We start from the raw sequence: 15073 nt of genomic DNA on the forward strand, positions 1-15073 counted from the left end.
AACCATTTCCTTGTCTGCTTGCAGCTTCACCTGAGAAAGGTTTCAACAATGATAAAAAATTTTCATAGCAGTGAGTCCTTCGTCATGAGCTCAGTGATCACAAACCATCACCCTTCCTTTTTCAGGCATCATCATTCAACTGCAGCTTCGTCTCCTGGATCAGAACTTTCTCTCACTTTCCCTTCATTAGAATAGAAGTTAACTGTCCTGCTTCTCTTTTCTTTCCCTTCCTCCTTCTTCTGTCTCTATATTCCTGTCCCTGTCTTTTTCTGTCCTCTCTCTCTCTCTCCTCCAGGTCTCATTGGTCAGTTTGGTAGCCAACACATTGGGTTATTCAGACTTAGCAGCCATCAAATCCCTGCGGACGCTGCGGGCCCTGCGGCCCCTCAGAGCCCTCTCCAGATTTGAAGGCATGAGGGTAAGAGTCAGTATTATCAAAGCAAACACATCTGGGCATCAATGTCGAGAGTCCAGCTGAATGCCAAAGAATTTAGTGCACTTATGCTTTAATTTATCACTAAAAACGGGAAAAAGTAAAAGATCTTGGGTCAAAAAAAAGCTTCTCCTCTACATCTATTTTCTTTGCACTTACATAGTATACATTAAATATACAAAAAAAAGTGTGTTAAATTTATAATGATCAACAAATTAGCAATTTTTCAATAACATAGACATTGGCATTTAAAATAGATGATAAATACAAATTTCAAAATAAAAGAGAGACACCCTTCAGCCTGTTGTGAGTGTTGTTGCTGCATATTTTGCCCACCAGAGGGCACTCAGCAGTATCAGTTTATGCTAGGTAGTTTGGTTAGCAAGCTGCATCCACTTTAAATGTTCTAACACAGCAGAAAGTTCTACTTTAATGACTCAAAGCAATAAAGGGAACATCTAAAACAGCAAAGTTTTTATGACGGGAGAAACAGTTCTTGAAGACCAAAAGTGTTTTTAGCTTGCTATAAACACTTTTATTTCTCCTGTAAATTTGGAGATTTTAACATAGGAGTCTATGGGGACTGACAGACTTTTGAAGCCAGCCTCAAGTGGACATTAGAGGAACTGCAGCTTTTGGCACTTTAGTTATGCCTTCATTTTCCAGCCCTGGAGGTTAGCCCATAGTTGAATTCACTACAATGGCAGCTCAGCTGTGTGCAGTCTGTGTTAATACAGCAGAGTTTGTATGTATGCCTCAGCTAACGAGCTAACACATCTGACACACCCACCAAACAAAAGAAACATCACCTTGATGCCTGTTGCACACTGTTGCATGTAATTTCAAACAGAGCACTGGAGCCAAACATTGAGCACTGCTTCAGGTTTGGATGTTTCTTATTAAGTTTCTGTGCAGGTCACTCAATGCTAAAAGGCTCCCTCATTCACAGCCGGCCACCACTGCAGGTAGCTTGCTACGTCTTTGAGTTTTTATGGCAGATGAGCTTCTCAGCAACAACAGAAAAAAATGGTGATTAAAATTATGGTGATTCTTGCCATGTAGAGGACAAAAGTTCACCCTTATGACGGTTTTAAATTAAAAAAAAAACAGCATAAAACAGCTGTTAATTCATATTAATGGGTTTACATAAAGGTATCTCTGCACGTTCTGTTTGTTACTGTAACTGTGTACACAGTACAGACTAAAAGCTTCCAAACGTGTCCCGTCTTCAGGAAGTCGAGCTTAGAGCTGTTTTTGCTTTTAAATTCCAAAGATTGTTGATTGTTGGTATTTTGTGTGATGAGTCTTTCAAAGACCTTTACCCACAACACAATAGAGGTAGAAAAAATATTCAGAACTTAAAACTTGATATACTGTACTCCAAATGAGAGAAGCCCTTTATGTATATATATTAGTGGTGCAACGGATCAAAAATCTCGCGGTTCGGATCGGATCACGGTTTTAAGTCACGGATAGGATCGATTTTCGGATCAGCGAAAAAATACAAAAATTTAACATTTACTTATTTACTTATTGAAGTATTTTTTGCCTGTTAAAAACATTCAACTCAAGACTCATTCCACGCAATTATAAAAAAAAAATTATGGTACAATATAGGGCAGTACAGGGCTTTGTATCTTTGTATCTACCACTCAATTCAATTCAATTCAATTTTATTTATAAAGCGCCAAATCACAACAACAGTCGCCTCAAGGCACTCAAGGTAGACCCCACAATAATACATACAGCTCATTATATCGCACTCTGCTGTGATATAATGAGCTGTCACGGTCACGTGGCTTTCCGTTGCCCTGGAGGTCCACCCATTTGTAGTAGTTAGGGCAACAGAAGATGCCTGGGACAGTTCAGCCACAACTTAAATCTTTTCCTGCTCATACATGCTTGGAACGATCTTGCCACTAAAGTGGACGCGCAACGGGATATCATAGCGTGGCTCAAGCACGTTCATCATGGCTTAAACCCCTTGTTTTGCACAACGGAATACAGCCTCCCGTCTGCAGCTAAACACCCCAATAGCTTTTGTAATAGCTTTAGCCCGGTCGGACTGGGCAGCAAAGGGCTGCTTAAATACCGCAAACTCCTCTGCTCCTCCACTTGGACCGCTAGCGCTGACCATAACTATCGCTTGACAGACACACCACGCGCACCATACACATACTTTTTTTCTTCTTTTTCGAATCTTCGGTTCACGTTCGTGCCGAACCGTGGAGTGGGATCGGTTCGGATTACGGATCAACCGTGATCCGTTGCACCACTAATATATATATATATATATATATATATATATATATATATATATATATATATATATATATATATATATATATATATACATATATGTATGTGTGTGCGTGTGTCTATATATGAAGGTATTTGTTGTAGATTTGCTGCTGTGCTTGGGATTATTGTCCACTTTTGTCTCATCTGTCCAAAGGAAATCCAGAAGTCTTGTGGTTTGTTCAGTGTTTTTCTGATGTGCTGTAATGGACTTTAACATTTAACATGCTTACTGAGGCCTGTAGAGTTGAAGATGTAGAAGCAGAAGGTGAAGCTCTTGGGGGTTTTGCAGTTTCTCTAAGATAAGATGAAATAACCTTTATTAATCCCACACATGGGAAATTTATTTTGTTACAACAGAAAGTGGACAGTGCAGCATTGCACGGTCTGACCTTGGGTTGATTTTCAAGTAAAGTGGCTTTATTGTCATTTCAACCTTGTGCGGTGGTACAGTACACAGTGAAACGAGACAGTGTTCCTCCGGGACCATGGTGCTACATATAACAGACAATCAACACCGGACTACATAAAGTGCCAGTGTCCAAAAATTGCAATTTTTTGCTGGAACATTCCCATCTGGGAGGATTGTGGCATTGTGTTAACTCATACACACTTTTATAGAGGTGCTCACACTGATGATCATCAATTAATCAAGTGTATTTCATCAGCAGCACGTGGCTTCTTTTAATTCCTATGCAGGTAGTAAGGATTTACTTTTACATGACTGTGTACTGCTTTCTGATTGGTGAGAAAAACGGATCAACAATGGAAAACGCATCAGGGATTCATACTGCTGCATATTATTGATCTACAAATCAGAAAAAAAAGAAGGGCAACTTTGTAAACAGTTTGTGCATTAGGCTGCCCGATGGCTCAAAATTTAGATTTATTAATATATAATTCAAATAGAAAAAAGTAATTGATCTATCAATAAGTTAGATTATAGTAAAAGCAATAGTAAAAATGTATAATTTATTGTATAAACTGTTTTTACAGTTTAGTACTTCTCCATAAACAGATCACAGTTAATGCTTCTGAATTAATAAATTAAACTTAAACATTTCAATTTACAAAAAGAATGTGTAATACAGTAGCTTTCTAAAAATATTTTTTCATGGAAGATATTTACATCATTTGCCTGTAATTCACACATAACAGCAAATTACTGTAAAATAAATGTATTTTTACAGCAGTTTTTATTAGTGTAAGAAGTGTAATACAGCTAATCTGTTCTCTGGAAAATTCTAGAATTACTGACTGAAATGAATTATTTAGATATAAAGGAAGATAAATCAGCTAACTGAAGTGAGGACATGTTTGTGCCCAGGTGTGTTTGTAATGAACATCCCCTCAGTGTTTTCTCACCGTGTGTCATCCTATCATTTCTTATCTGTCACTTCATATTTACTCTCTGCTTCCTGCTCTCTGACAGGTTCATCTTCTTTTGAATTTAGTTCTTTCCTTTTTTTTTGCTGTGTGTTGTTTTATCGCCTCCTGTGAATTTGATATGTATTTTTTCTGATTTCTCTTTCATGTTAACTTATGTCCATCAGCCTTTGTGAGCAGGAGACAAATATCAAGTTACTGTTTGTGTTTCTGTCACCAGTATTACTGTGAATAGCACAGAGTCGGTGTCCTGCAAACACAGTCTCCTGAAATGAGGACGAATGTTCCTGACAACACACTCCTTTCACTTACACTCAAATATTAGCCGTAGCTGTGGGTAAATATTTGGAAACCACGCCTCTGTCCTGCAAAAAGACTAACATCAGACTTTAATGACAAATTTAGAAAATACAAAACTATATTTGGTTCATAGAAAATCATTCTCACAATTTTGTTTTCAATTCTTTTGTGTAGAAATACATTTCAAAACATGAAAAACAAACATAAAACTTACAAAACTGAGTAAATGGGCAATGTGAATGGTGGGAATTTGTGAGGAAAGCTTTTATGTATCAAAGCTCTCACAAGAGAATATGTGGCCTTATAATGTTTAAAAACATGGAGTTAATTTGGGGGTTAACATAACAATTATTTAACACATAAAATAATTGTTTTTTTTATTAAACGTAAAGAATACTTGAACTCTTCAGTTCATCAAAACAGCAGGGTTTGCAGGAGACAGACTCGCTCTCTGGAAGACTAAACAGATGATTTTCTGTGTTAAATTTAAAAATGCTCAGCACTCAGCATCGCACTGCTTACTCAGCAAGGCATTCTGGGTATAAAAAAAACACAACACATAAATGTGCTTTGTGAGTGCAGACGAGGACGATCAAACACACGAGCTGACTCACCGCCGTCTGTAGATCTGCAACAATAGGAAGCAGGACGGTGGATTTCTCAGAAAAATAAAAATACAGAATCACATAATGAAGAAAAACCGAGTGATTAATGGCACTGCATTTATTTCACATGGGAGCAAAATTTTCTACTTGTTGCATGTCAGGACTCATCAAGTAATTGGCGAAAACATTCATGTGAGTTCACACTGCCTTTCCTTTTTCTATAAAAGGCTGATAAAATAAATCAAATCATAACGTACAGGATTCAACGTAAACATGTCACATGAGCTGCATGGCTGGTTTCAAACCAGTGGACACTGTAAGGTCAAAGGCAGAATCATCACCTTAAATATAAATTAATGTCTGCTAGATTTGATGTAACCTAGTAACAGAACCCTAGATGTAAGCAGCCCGATACTGCATCACTGTAATCTTTGTCAGAACACTGCATACTAACCACTTTAACCTGCACTGAACTGCATAGTATCTGTATGCAACCCTTAAATAAAACAAACTTCAAGTACCTTCAAGTCGGGTTTGCGTCACATAAACCTCTGTGCACATTACGTATAGATCCACTGTCTGATTTAAAAACTCCAAAATGAATTAGGACGTTCAATGTCACACTTAAATGGAACTTAAAGAAGTTGGGATTTTAAGGTTGTAAAGGAATGCTAGCAAATAATTCCAGAGTGTAAATCAACATAAACATGTCGGATGAATCTACTCAAGAAATTCACATTTTTAAGTGTTGAAAAATGTCAGTTTCTTGAAAAAAATGAAGACATACAATTAAAAACACAAACATTTGATTAACTAGTAAAATAATGTCACATTAATTAAATACTGTATGTATTTAGAAACTGTGTTCTCTCCCATATGAGTTGGATGCTGCCTCAGTTTCACAGGCTGGCGATCTGCTGTCAGCATCAGGTTGCTTGTGAAAAATGATAATTCTCAGACTGTTTGGGGAGTGGTTGCTGGAAGTTGCTGGCTGTTACTGTATGAAATCGGTTGCACAATCATGAAAAATGCCAGCTTTACTGCAAAGTGATGATCATTTGCCTTCAAAGGTGAACGGTCTCACTTTGTGGTACATTTGTTAGTTTCAGCAAGTCAGGATCTTCCACATAGAAGACCAAGAAGAGCACTGTATACCTCTTTCTGACCAATTTCACTTAGCAACAGCAAGCAACAACTCACCAGCTGGTCACGAAATATGTTTTATCAAAGCAACCAACGGTTACCGTAGTGATTTACAACTCTGCAGCCTTTCCTCGACCCAACGTCGAATTTAAACTGTCACTTTTTTCCTCTGTCATATCCGACTGAAAGACAATAAAGAAGATGGACGTAGCCCCCGAGTCTACAAAGTGAAGCAAATAAACACTTTCCTGATGAGTTTATAGGCTTGGTCGCTCATCTGTAGTCATATTGGGTAAAAAATGAAGTCGGTTTTGTACATTTTGGTCCATGAAAAGTGTCACAAAGGAGGATTATACACTTTCACAGTCAGATACACCAATCACTTGTCACCAGTTTTAAAATGCCAATGCTCATCTTGAGGGTTCAAAACAGGACTTTATAAACCAATGGGTGACTCACAGTTTACATGTCCATCTTTTATACTGTCTATCATCCAACTGCATGGCGTGCTGTGTTGTTAAAATGAATGTGTTGGTCAGGTGGTCATTCAGTGTTGGAAACACTGATGTTGTCTGGTCTAACTCTGGTCTCTGATCAGTTTCTGGGTTCATTGAAACTCATTCATCCATCTGTTTGAGCATGTTGATTTTGGTTTGCTCCGCCGCCACCTGATCAGCAACACACTGAAGCCTTAACATTTAACTAGAGGCCACATGTAAATGGTTTGTCTGTACGTGTGAATGCTGGTTTCCGTGCAGGTGGTGGTCAACGCTCTGATCGGCGCGATTCCCTCCATCATGAACGTGCTGCTGGTCTGTCTCATCTTCTGGCTCATCTTCAGCATCATGGGCGTCAACCTTTTTGCCGGGAAGTTTGGCCGCTGCGTCAACAGCACGGGCCAAGTCTACGACGCTTCTGCAATCAACAATAAGTCGCAGTGCGATACCTACAACGACACCTCTACGCACTACTGGAGCAAAGTCAAGGTCAACTTTGACAACGTGGGTGCCGGATACCTGGCCCTGCTACAAGTGGTAAGATACTTTGTGTTTACTTATTGGAATCAGAGACTTTTATGATCTCCACTTTTTTTGTTTTTGGCTTTTCAAATTTGTACTTTTAAAAAATCTCTCTGAGCAGACAGATTTCTTTGGTTTCCAAGAAAGATTTATTTTCAGTTTTTACTGGTCAAACGTGTGCCAAGGTTCTCTCTTTTACTAACGTTATCCTGGCGGTATAAAAGATACAGATGCACACACAGATCCTGGTTAGTTAAATAAAAGAAAGCTTCTAGTAGCGGCTCTTTGGCCAACATTTTCACGTTTGCATGAATTTAATAAGGTAGCCAGATAATTATGATGCACGGTGAATATGCACAGACAAATAAACTTATCATGTCGTGCATAATGAGGCCAGAATGGAAGTTTCCCACATTTCCCACCGCTGCCTGTGCTTCTGTGCTCTGTAGAGAGAAAAAGTTGGAGCACTTTTTTTAAAAGCCATTTTCACAGTTGGCAAAGAGAGATGCCAGCTTGGGGTTTTGCTGCACAGTGAGTCATGATTCATTATGTGACCTTTCATAAAGGTCACTTTTAAGTTGTTATTAGACACCTAAAAGCACCCCCAGTGCTTTATTTATGGCGTGGGTCGCAGCTTTCCTTGCCTACTTTGTGTTTTCAAAAAATGCATTCAGACCCAGAGACCTGGAGAGAGTGACACGACAGGAAATGTGTAGGATGTTTTCAGACTCGCCACGCCAGCCGCGGTTCTTTTTCTCTTTTTATATGTCCTGTTTGAATACGTATAGAAGCGTTCCCTGGGAAGCCCTACCCCCTACAGATCTCAGTGCAGCTGTGCGAAACAATCACTAGCACACACACACTGAAACAGGATCACGAGGCAGAGCGGCAGATGAAAACGAAGAACAAAATTCTGTCATTGCGGCGCCTGTGTGAAGCTTTGAGGGAAACAAAGAGGTTTGAGTGAAGAAATTGAGGCACAAAGTGAAAAATCCTCTCCTTCAAAACAAATTAAAGCTGAGAGTCTCCTCCACATGCCGTAGGAGGATTGACTTTTCCGCTGCTCCCGTCCCTCTCTCTCTTGATCTCGTCTTTTCGTTTCATCAATTTGTCGCCTTAGACTTAATTTTCCTCCCACACCTGTTCTTCATTGCTCTTGCTTTTGTCTTTTCCACTTGTCCACTCTCCCTGCCTCTCTTTGTCCTGTTAACGTTGCTGTCGTTCCACAGCCTTCTGTCCTCTCTGTCATTTATGAGAGCAGTTTTAAACCTCACATTGCCTACAGTAAGTGGCAGGTACACAAACTGCAATTTGAATAAGTAACACATAAGCCGTGAATAACTGAGAGGTACTGATGGGAAAAATAATTGAAAATCTGTTGGGAGGTTATTATTAAAAAAATAATACCTCTCACGGTCAGTCACAGCCGTTAATCTTCATCTGTGTTTCCAGACATGAATTTATTTAGAGTCACAGATTTTGATTAGTTATTTCCAACGAACAGGTTTTGTTTTTGGCAGCGTTTTCATGCACGCGCCTCACTCTGTCTGTAAACATGATCGCTGGAAAACCATTGAATGAATTCTTTTTTTGTAAACATATATTTATTGAATTTTGGTTTCATAAACATCAAACACTTTAAACATCTTGAACATATGGCCGTAAGAAAGCAATAAAAACAAAAGACACTCAAAAAACAAAAACAAATTAAAAAAAATTATAATTAAAAAAAATAATAAAAATATATAAAATAAAATACAATAAAAACAGCAGAGGTTACTGTATACATTCCCAAATTTAGTTACATATTTTCATTACCCCACTCTCTCTCCAGTTCCTCAACTTCCCCAGTCTTTATTAGCTCCAGAACAACACGTTCTCACTCCCGAGGCGTAATATTTTACGCTAGGTGACAAATCGTCAACATGTTACGCTTCTGGGCAACCAACACCTTCCTAAATGACGACATCGGAAAAATGAGGAAACATGAGAATTGTTTGGAATCAATCCACACATGTCAGTTCATTTTCCTCTAATCGCTTTGGACAACACTATTTCACGTTAAGTGCTGGTTAAGGTTAGGAAAAAGGTTGGGGTTAGGGCTGCAATACATGGCTGAAGCGTGTTTTACCGCGGGAGCGTCATTTGACTGTATTTCACCCATAACCTGGCACGTACCATAAGAACGCCGAAGGCTGCCTTTCGCCTTCCTCGGGAACGCTGCGGAACGTGATAAATCATCAGGGTGTTACGCCTCGGGAGTGGAAACGGTCTGTCCAGAAACATCTTCCAAATGTAAAAAAAATTCTGATGATCTTTTCCACTAAACATTTAAACAACTGTTGCAAATTCATTGTTTAGACACAATAAATATTTTCCACTTTTTTAAGGCAAAAAAAGTCCATATTTGGAGGCTGCAGAGATTTGTGGTGGAGCAAATCATTTGGCCCACATGTCAGAGACGCACGTTTGAGTCAAATACAGCACAGATTTGATTTGATGAAATATGTCTCCTAGTTCAGTTTAAGCATGAAAACCACTGGGTTAACTGTCTGCGGCTGCGTGTCACTTGCTTGTTTTCATAATTAGATAAAAATGATGTTCTGTTGCTGTTACTCCAGCTTTTCAACAACGCTGTAAGATTTACTGCACATGTAACTAAAAGTCAAACGCAGGTACATAATGAGATATGAAATGAAAAGCCTTTATAGTTATTATATTCAGGATACAAAGAGACTGGGAGTGGCATGCCTGCCTGGAGCATCAGAGTTAGAACGACAAACTTCACATGGTGATATAAAAGAATTTACGATGAGTTTCTTGCTCTTCGTCCTTTCGCTCTCTTTTCCTTTTCTGCTTTTCCATTTCTTTCTTTGCCTGTCCCTCCTTTCTGTCTCTCCATCTTCTGTTATTCAACACAACACGGACAGGGCAAAATACTGCAACTACAACTCCATTTCCTCCCTCCGTCCTTTACATCTCTCCATCACCTTCCCTGCAAACCTTCATTTTCTTCTCTCTCTCTCTCTGTCTTTACTTCACTCCTTTTTCCTTCGTTCTCGCTCTCTGACGCCCACCACGGGAGTCCTGAGAGCCTCCAATCAATCAGCGTCTGAGAGGCTTTTATTTTTAGAGCGACTTCAGCCAAGTGGGAGAGAAATGCAGAGATGGAGGGAGGAAAAGTGCACGTAGAATTAGAAATATTAAACTCAAACAGCAGTGAAAGAGAAGGTGAAGATGGAGATAAAAGGACGGAGAGGTTGGAGTCGAGGGAAATGTGGTGGATATCACAGAGGAGGAGGAGAAAGGACCATAAAAAAAAGTTGTGGAACGGTGTGCTGCTGCTTTCACCGTCAGCCTCCCAGAACTTAAGAGTTGCCAGAGTACGGTCGCCTTGGCAACCAGTTGCTCAGCACATCTCTGTGTTTGGCTGGTCGGCGCGGCAACAGTTGGTGGGGGCAAACCTTCTATTAGCATCTGGAAATATCTCCACGCTGCAAAAAGTGATGCAGACACCATACTGAGATTCTGAATCCTGTGTGTTCCCTCAGTTAATCATCAATAAATAATATTATACGATATGTATGATTTTTAATGGTCTCCTGTTAAAAATCTACCTGATTAACAGAAAAATCCTCTTCAAGTTAGCACAGCTGAAAAGTGTCACTTCACCCCATCACCTTCCCAAGAAAATGGGTCGACACCGCTTCCTCGTGATGTCAGTGAAGGTGCTGCTTCTCATCAAAGTCACTGTGGAGATAACCCAACAGCACTCATCCCACAAAAGACAAGCTTACTTTCACAAGATTTAGCTGCTGGGGGCGATCAGCTTGTTCGAGTGTAATGGTGTTCATAAGTGCACGTGGTTCCAGGACACCCTAATTGATAGGTCGATGACCGTCTGCAGTGATGCGGACGCCGTACCGATCTGTTGTGATGAAGAGAGAGCTGAGCGTAAAAATGAAGCTCTCCATTTACCGGTCAATCTATGTTGCTTCCTCACCTACAGTCACGAGCTCTGGGTGGTGACCAAAAGAGAGAGGTTACAGATACCAGGGCCAAAAAGGACTCTCCTTCTAACTGTGGCTGGGCACTCCCTTAGACACAGGGTGAGGAGCTCAGTCATTTGAGTAGCGCCTGCTCCTCCACATCTGACGGATCCAGTTGAGGTGGTTCGGGCACCCGACTAGGATCAAAGACGGAGTGACCACTTAAAAAGATAATTTAAGATGACTGTGTTACGCAGCTGGCTGTCAGTGGTGGGATTTACTTCTGACCGGGCGTTGTTTATGACAGAGCAGCTCAGCTATGGAGACTCAGCACTGCGCTTCAAACACCACACAGTCTCATTCAGATTCAAAACAACGTTCAGCAGCCACCAGGAAATGTCATCGCTGACTTTTCAACATCCTTTTACAGCGTGAACCCTTCTCACTGACAGCCCATAATAACAACAGGTGGTAACCCGTGGTGACAAGCTGATTTCAGGTCTAAATGTGACAGACAGCAGGTGCCCACTCAGACCAAAGTATCCCGTTTCCCTTCTTTCTTCTCTGTTCCCTCCATCTCACATCCTCTCTCGGCGAGGACGGAAGTCCCTAAATGGACCTGTTGATCCTTCATTGAGAAAAACGCAGCATCAGTCCTGCTCTCTGCTAATTTTCTGCTAAAGCAGGAGGTTTGCTTCAAGACCCTTTTTGTTCAGTTATTCTCTTGAGTGGAGGAAATTTGCACAACGTCGCCTTGGTGACGTGGGAACAGAGAAACTCGCTTGACATCCCCAGAAACAGAAAAAACAGGAGCTGTGATTTTTTTTCTCTCTTTTCTATTGATAAGCATCTGAAAAGCAGAGAAGAGATTTTATTTAAAGCTGCAGTCTGTGCAGCTAATGGCTGCTTAAAGCAGGCGGCCCGTTTAGCACATTAGCATTGAGTGTAGCCTAATGTAGCCTGCAGGTGTTGCGAATTGTGATTTTACTAAACTGAAAACATGAAGTCAGTGCAAACGGCTCAACCTGAAATCCCAAATCAAAGATGCAGCTTTCTACAGCTGAAGAGACCAAACACCCCCGACACCCCCTTCCCTGATTTTGCACATGCACTAACATCTGCCGCAGATTCCCACCACTCATTCCTTTTGGATCATAAAGCGAGGACAATCACTGGGTGTCTTCCCTTCACGTCAGGTTCATGTAAAGCACAGGTGTCGAACTCCAGACCTTGAGGGCCGGTGTCCTGCAAGTTTTGATCCAACACAGCTGATTTAAATGGCTAAATTACCTCCACTTCTACAGAGGCCTGGTAATGAACTAATCATTTGATTCAGGTGTGTTGACCCAGGGTGGGATCTAAAACCTGCAGGACACCGGCCCTCGAGGCCTGGAGTTCGGCACCCCTGATGTAAATGAACATGTTTCAGTCCTGAGTGTTCAGCTGTTATTCTTGCCTCTCCCGGAGAGTCATCTCGGACTTTTAAGTCTCGACATCTTAAAGTCTTTCACAAGCAAACATACATACATCGGGTCAGTGGGTATCAGCCTTCTGTCCTCAAAAACTGAATAAAATTTGTACTTATGATCCTTCGATCACAGGTTTGCATGAAAATGAATTGAATAATTGTCTCTTATGGAGTGGGAAAGTTGTACATCTGCCTACACTAAAGAAATCACTGGTTCTGTCTCGCTACAGTTGGTAAGGTTAAAGTGACAACAGTTAACTCATTTCTGTGATTTTGTTTGTTTTCAAGGCAACGTTCAAAGGCTGGATGGATATCATGTTCGCAGCGGTGGACTCGAGAGCTGTGAGTAACGACAACATTTTGAATGTGCACGTGATTCTGAATCTTTTCACCATCTGAATAGAGTAAGATTCAAAATGAGTTCAGCATGGGACTTACGAGGACTGACTCACTTTTAGCGCCTCCTCTGGACATTAGAGGAACTGCAGGTTTCGCCACGTCAGCGTCAGCTTTAGTTTTCTTCTGTGGATGTTGGCGCTCGATTAGGACTGGAAACAAAAAAGGGTCAAATTAAAGTTCAATGAAAAAGAAATTTAGACAGATTGATATGATGTCATGTTAATAACTGATAATGTCTTTAAAATGTCAGATGTGAAGAGGATGAAAGGTGGAAAAAACATTGAATGAAGTCAAACTGAAAGTCAGAAACAGATCCGTGTGTTCCCTGAACAGGTGGAGGAGCAGCCTATCAAGGAGATCAATCTGTACATGTACCTGTACTTTGTCATCTTCATCATCTTCGGCTCCTTCTTCACCCTCAACCTGTTCATTGGTGTCATCATCGACAACTTCAACCAGCAGAAGAGAAAGATAAGTACCACAGCTGACACCAGCGTCACACATGTGAAGCAAATGGCACAGGAAACGCACGTTTACTTTCTACAGCTTCACATTTTAAATCAAAGCAAAAGCGTCTGAATATATATTAACAGGTTTGCAGGTTCACAAAATGCTGACTTTGTAAGAACATTAGATGGCAACCTTAAGTCTTATAAAATAACATAGGTGTTGCTTGGTTTGTTTACTTAGGAGGACAGGACATCTTCATGACCGAGGAGCAGAAGAAGTATTACAACGCCATGAAGAAACTCGGCTCCAAAAAACCTCAGAAGCCCATTCCCAGACCGATGGTACTGACACACAGCACGTCCACCTTAAAAACACTGATTCAGTTCTACATGATACGTCTAGAAATGGTTTCATTGGTATTGTTTCTATTCAAACAGATTTTGAACACTCAGTTTTAATTAACAGTTTATTAAGTATGTTAAAGTTAACTTTGTGAGAACAGAAGCGTTTTTTATTATCAAGTCGAAGCCGAATGGAGGAAACTACCTTTAAATATATATGTAATCATTCCAATGATGATCTAAAATTAATTTTGGCCACTTCTGCTTTTTTATTTTTCAATTAATATTTGGCTGCAAAAACAATAGTTAGGTTCATAAGCTATTAGATTTCACTTTTCCTCTGTACACCACCACAGTGGATTCTTTCAGCTTTAATTTGAGGGGTTTAACAAAAGTGTTGCTTTAACTGTTTAGGAATTACAGACATTTTCACACACAGTCTGAATTAACTGGATAATTGACTGACCAGCAGTCCCGTGGCCAGTGAAGTATCAAAGCGCTAAGTTTGTATTTTATAGCTTTTCACTTTAAATTTAAATATCAGGCCAGGAAAGATGTCGATGGAAGTGAGGGAGGCCATCGTTAGGCTGGAAAGACAAAGTTGCTCAACAAACAGTCTGCTGCATTCTTAAAAATGATGAATGCACTGACCAGCTCAGCAGTGCCAAAACGCCCTAAAGGACAAGAGAAGTGGATGATCACAGAATCCTTTCCTTAGTTAAGAAAAACAATTTGACAACATCTAACCGAATCACGAAAACTCTAAAGAAGGTACGAGAGCCATTATCAAAGTCTTCACTAAAAAACAACAACAAAACAAACATAACAAAAGGTGCAAACCACTGGTTACACTCAGCAAGGTCTGATTAGGCTTCGACAGAAAACATCTGAAAGAGACAAGAGAGAAAGAAAAAAAATCTAAAGACCGAAGATGAATTTGTCCCAGAATGATGGGAAGAGGAAAAAAACGGCAAAAAGTAACCCAACAGTTTCTCAAGATAAGAGAAATTGAGGAGAAATCAGAAATGGGATCTTCTTAAATGGCAAAGTCAGTCTCCTGATCTCAACTCGAGACACTGTTCGTCCAGTTAAGACCCACAAACAAGCAGCAACTGATGGTGCTGCAGTAAAGGCCTGGCAGAGCGTCTTAGTGGAGGAAACACAGCTTCTGGTGATGGTCACAGTTTCTAGACTTCAGGCTGTCATTAAATGCAAAGGAGTTTCATCCAAGTATTAAAAAAA

General features: G+C 40.2%; 1 protein-coding gene across 1 annotated transcript in view; it reads left to right on the top strand.

The window, feature by feature from the left end:
* LOC134634810 (sodium channel protein type 5 subunit alpha-like) overlaps window positions 1-15073 on the top strand; it is a 172257-nt gene that overhangs the window by 141555 nt on the left and 15629 nt on the right. The window contains exons 22-26 of the mRNA XM_065471659.1: window positions 296-418; window positions 6924-7199; window positions 12930-12983; window positions 13374-13515; window positions 13731-13831. Of these exons, the coding sequence (XP_065327731.1) occupies window positions 296-418; window positions 6924-7199; window positions 12930-12983; window positions 13374-13515; window positions 13731-13831 (696 nt within the window). The remainder of the gene's footprint in view (window positions 1-295; window positions 419-6923; window positions 7200-12929; window positions 12984-13373; window positions 13516-13730; window positions 13832-15073) is intronic.

The sequence above is a fragment of the Pelmatolapia mariae genome, linkage group LG9 (genome assembly GCF_036321145.2).
Source record: "Pelmatolapia mariae isolate MD_Pm_ZW linkage group LG9, Pm_UMD_F_2, whole genome shotgun sequence".
Taxonomy (NCBI): Eukaryota; Metazoa; Chordata; class Actinopteri; order Cichliformes; family Cichlidae; genus Pelmatolapia; species Pelmatolapia mariae.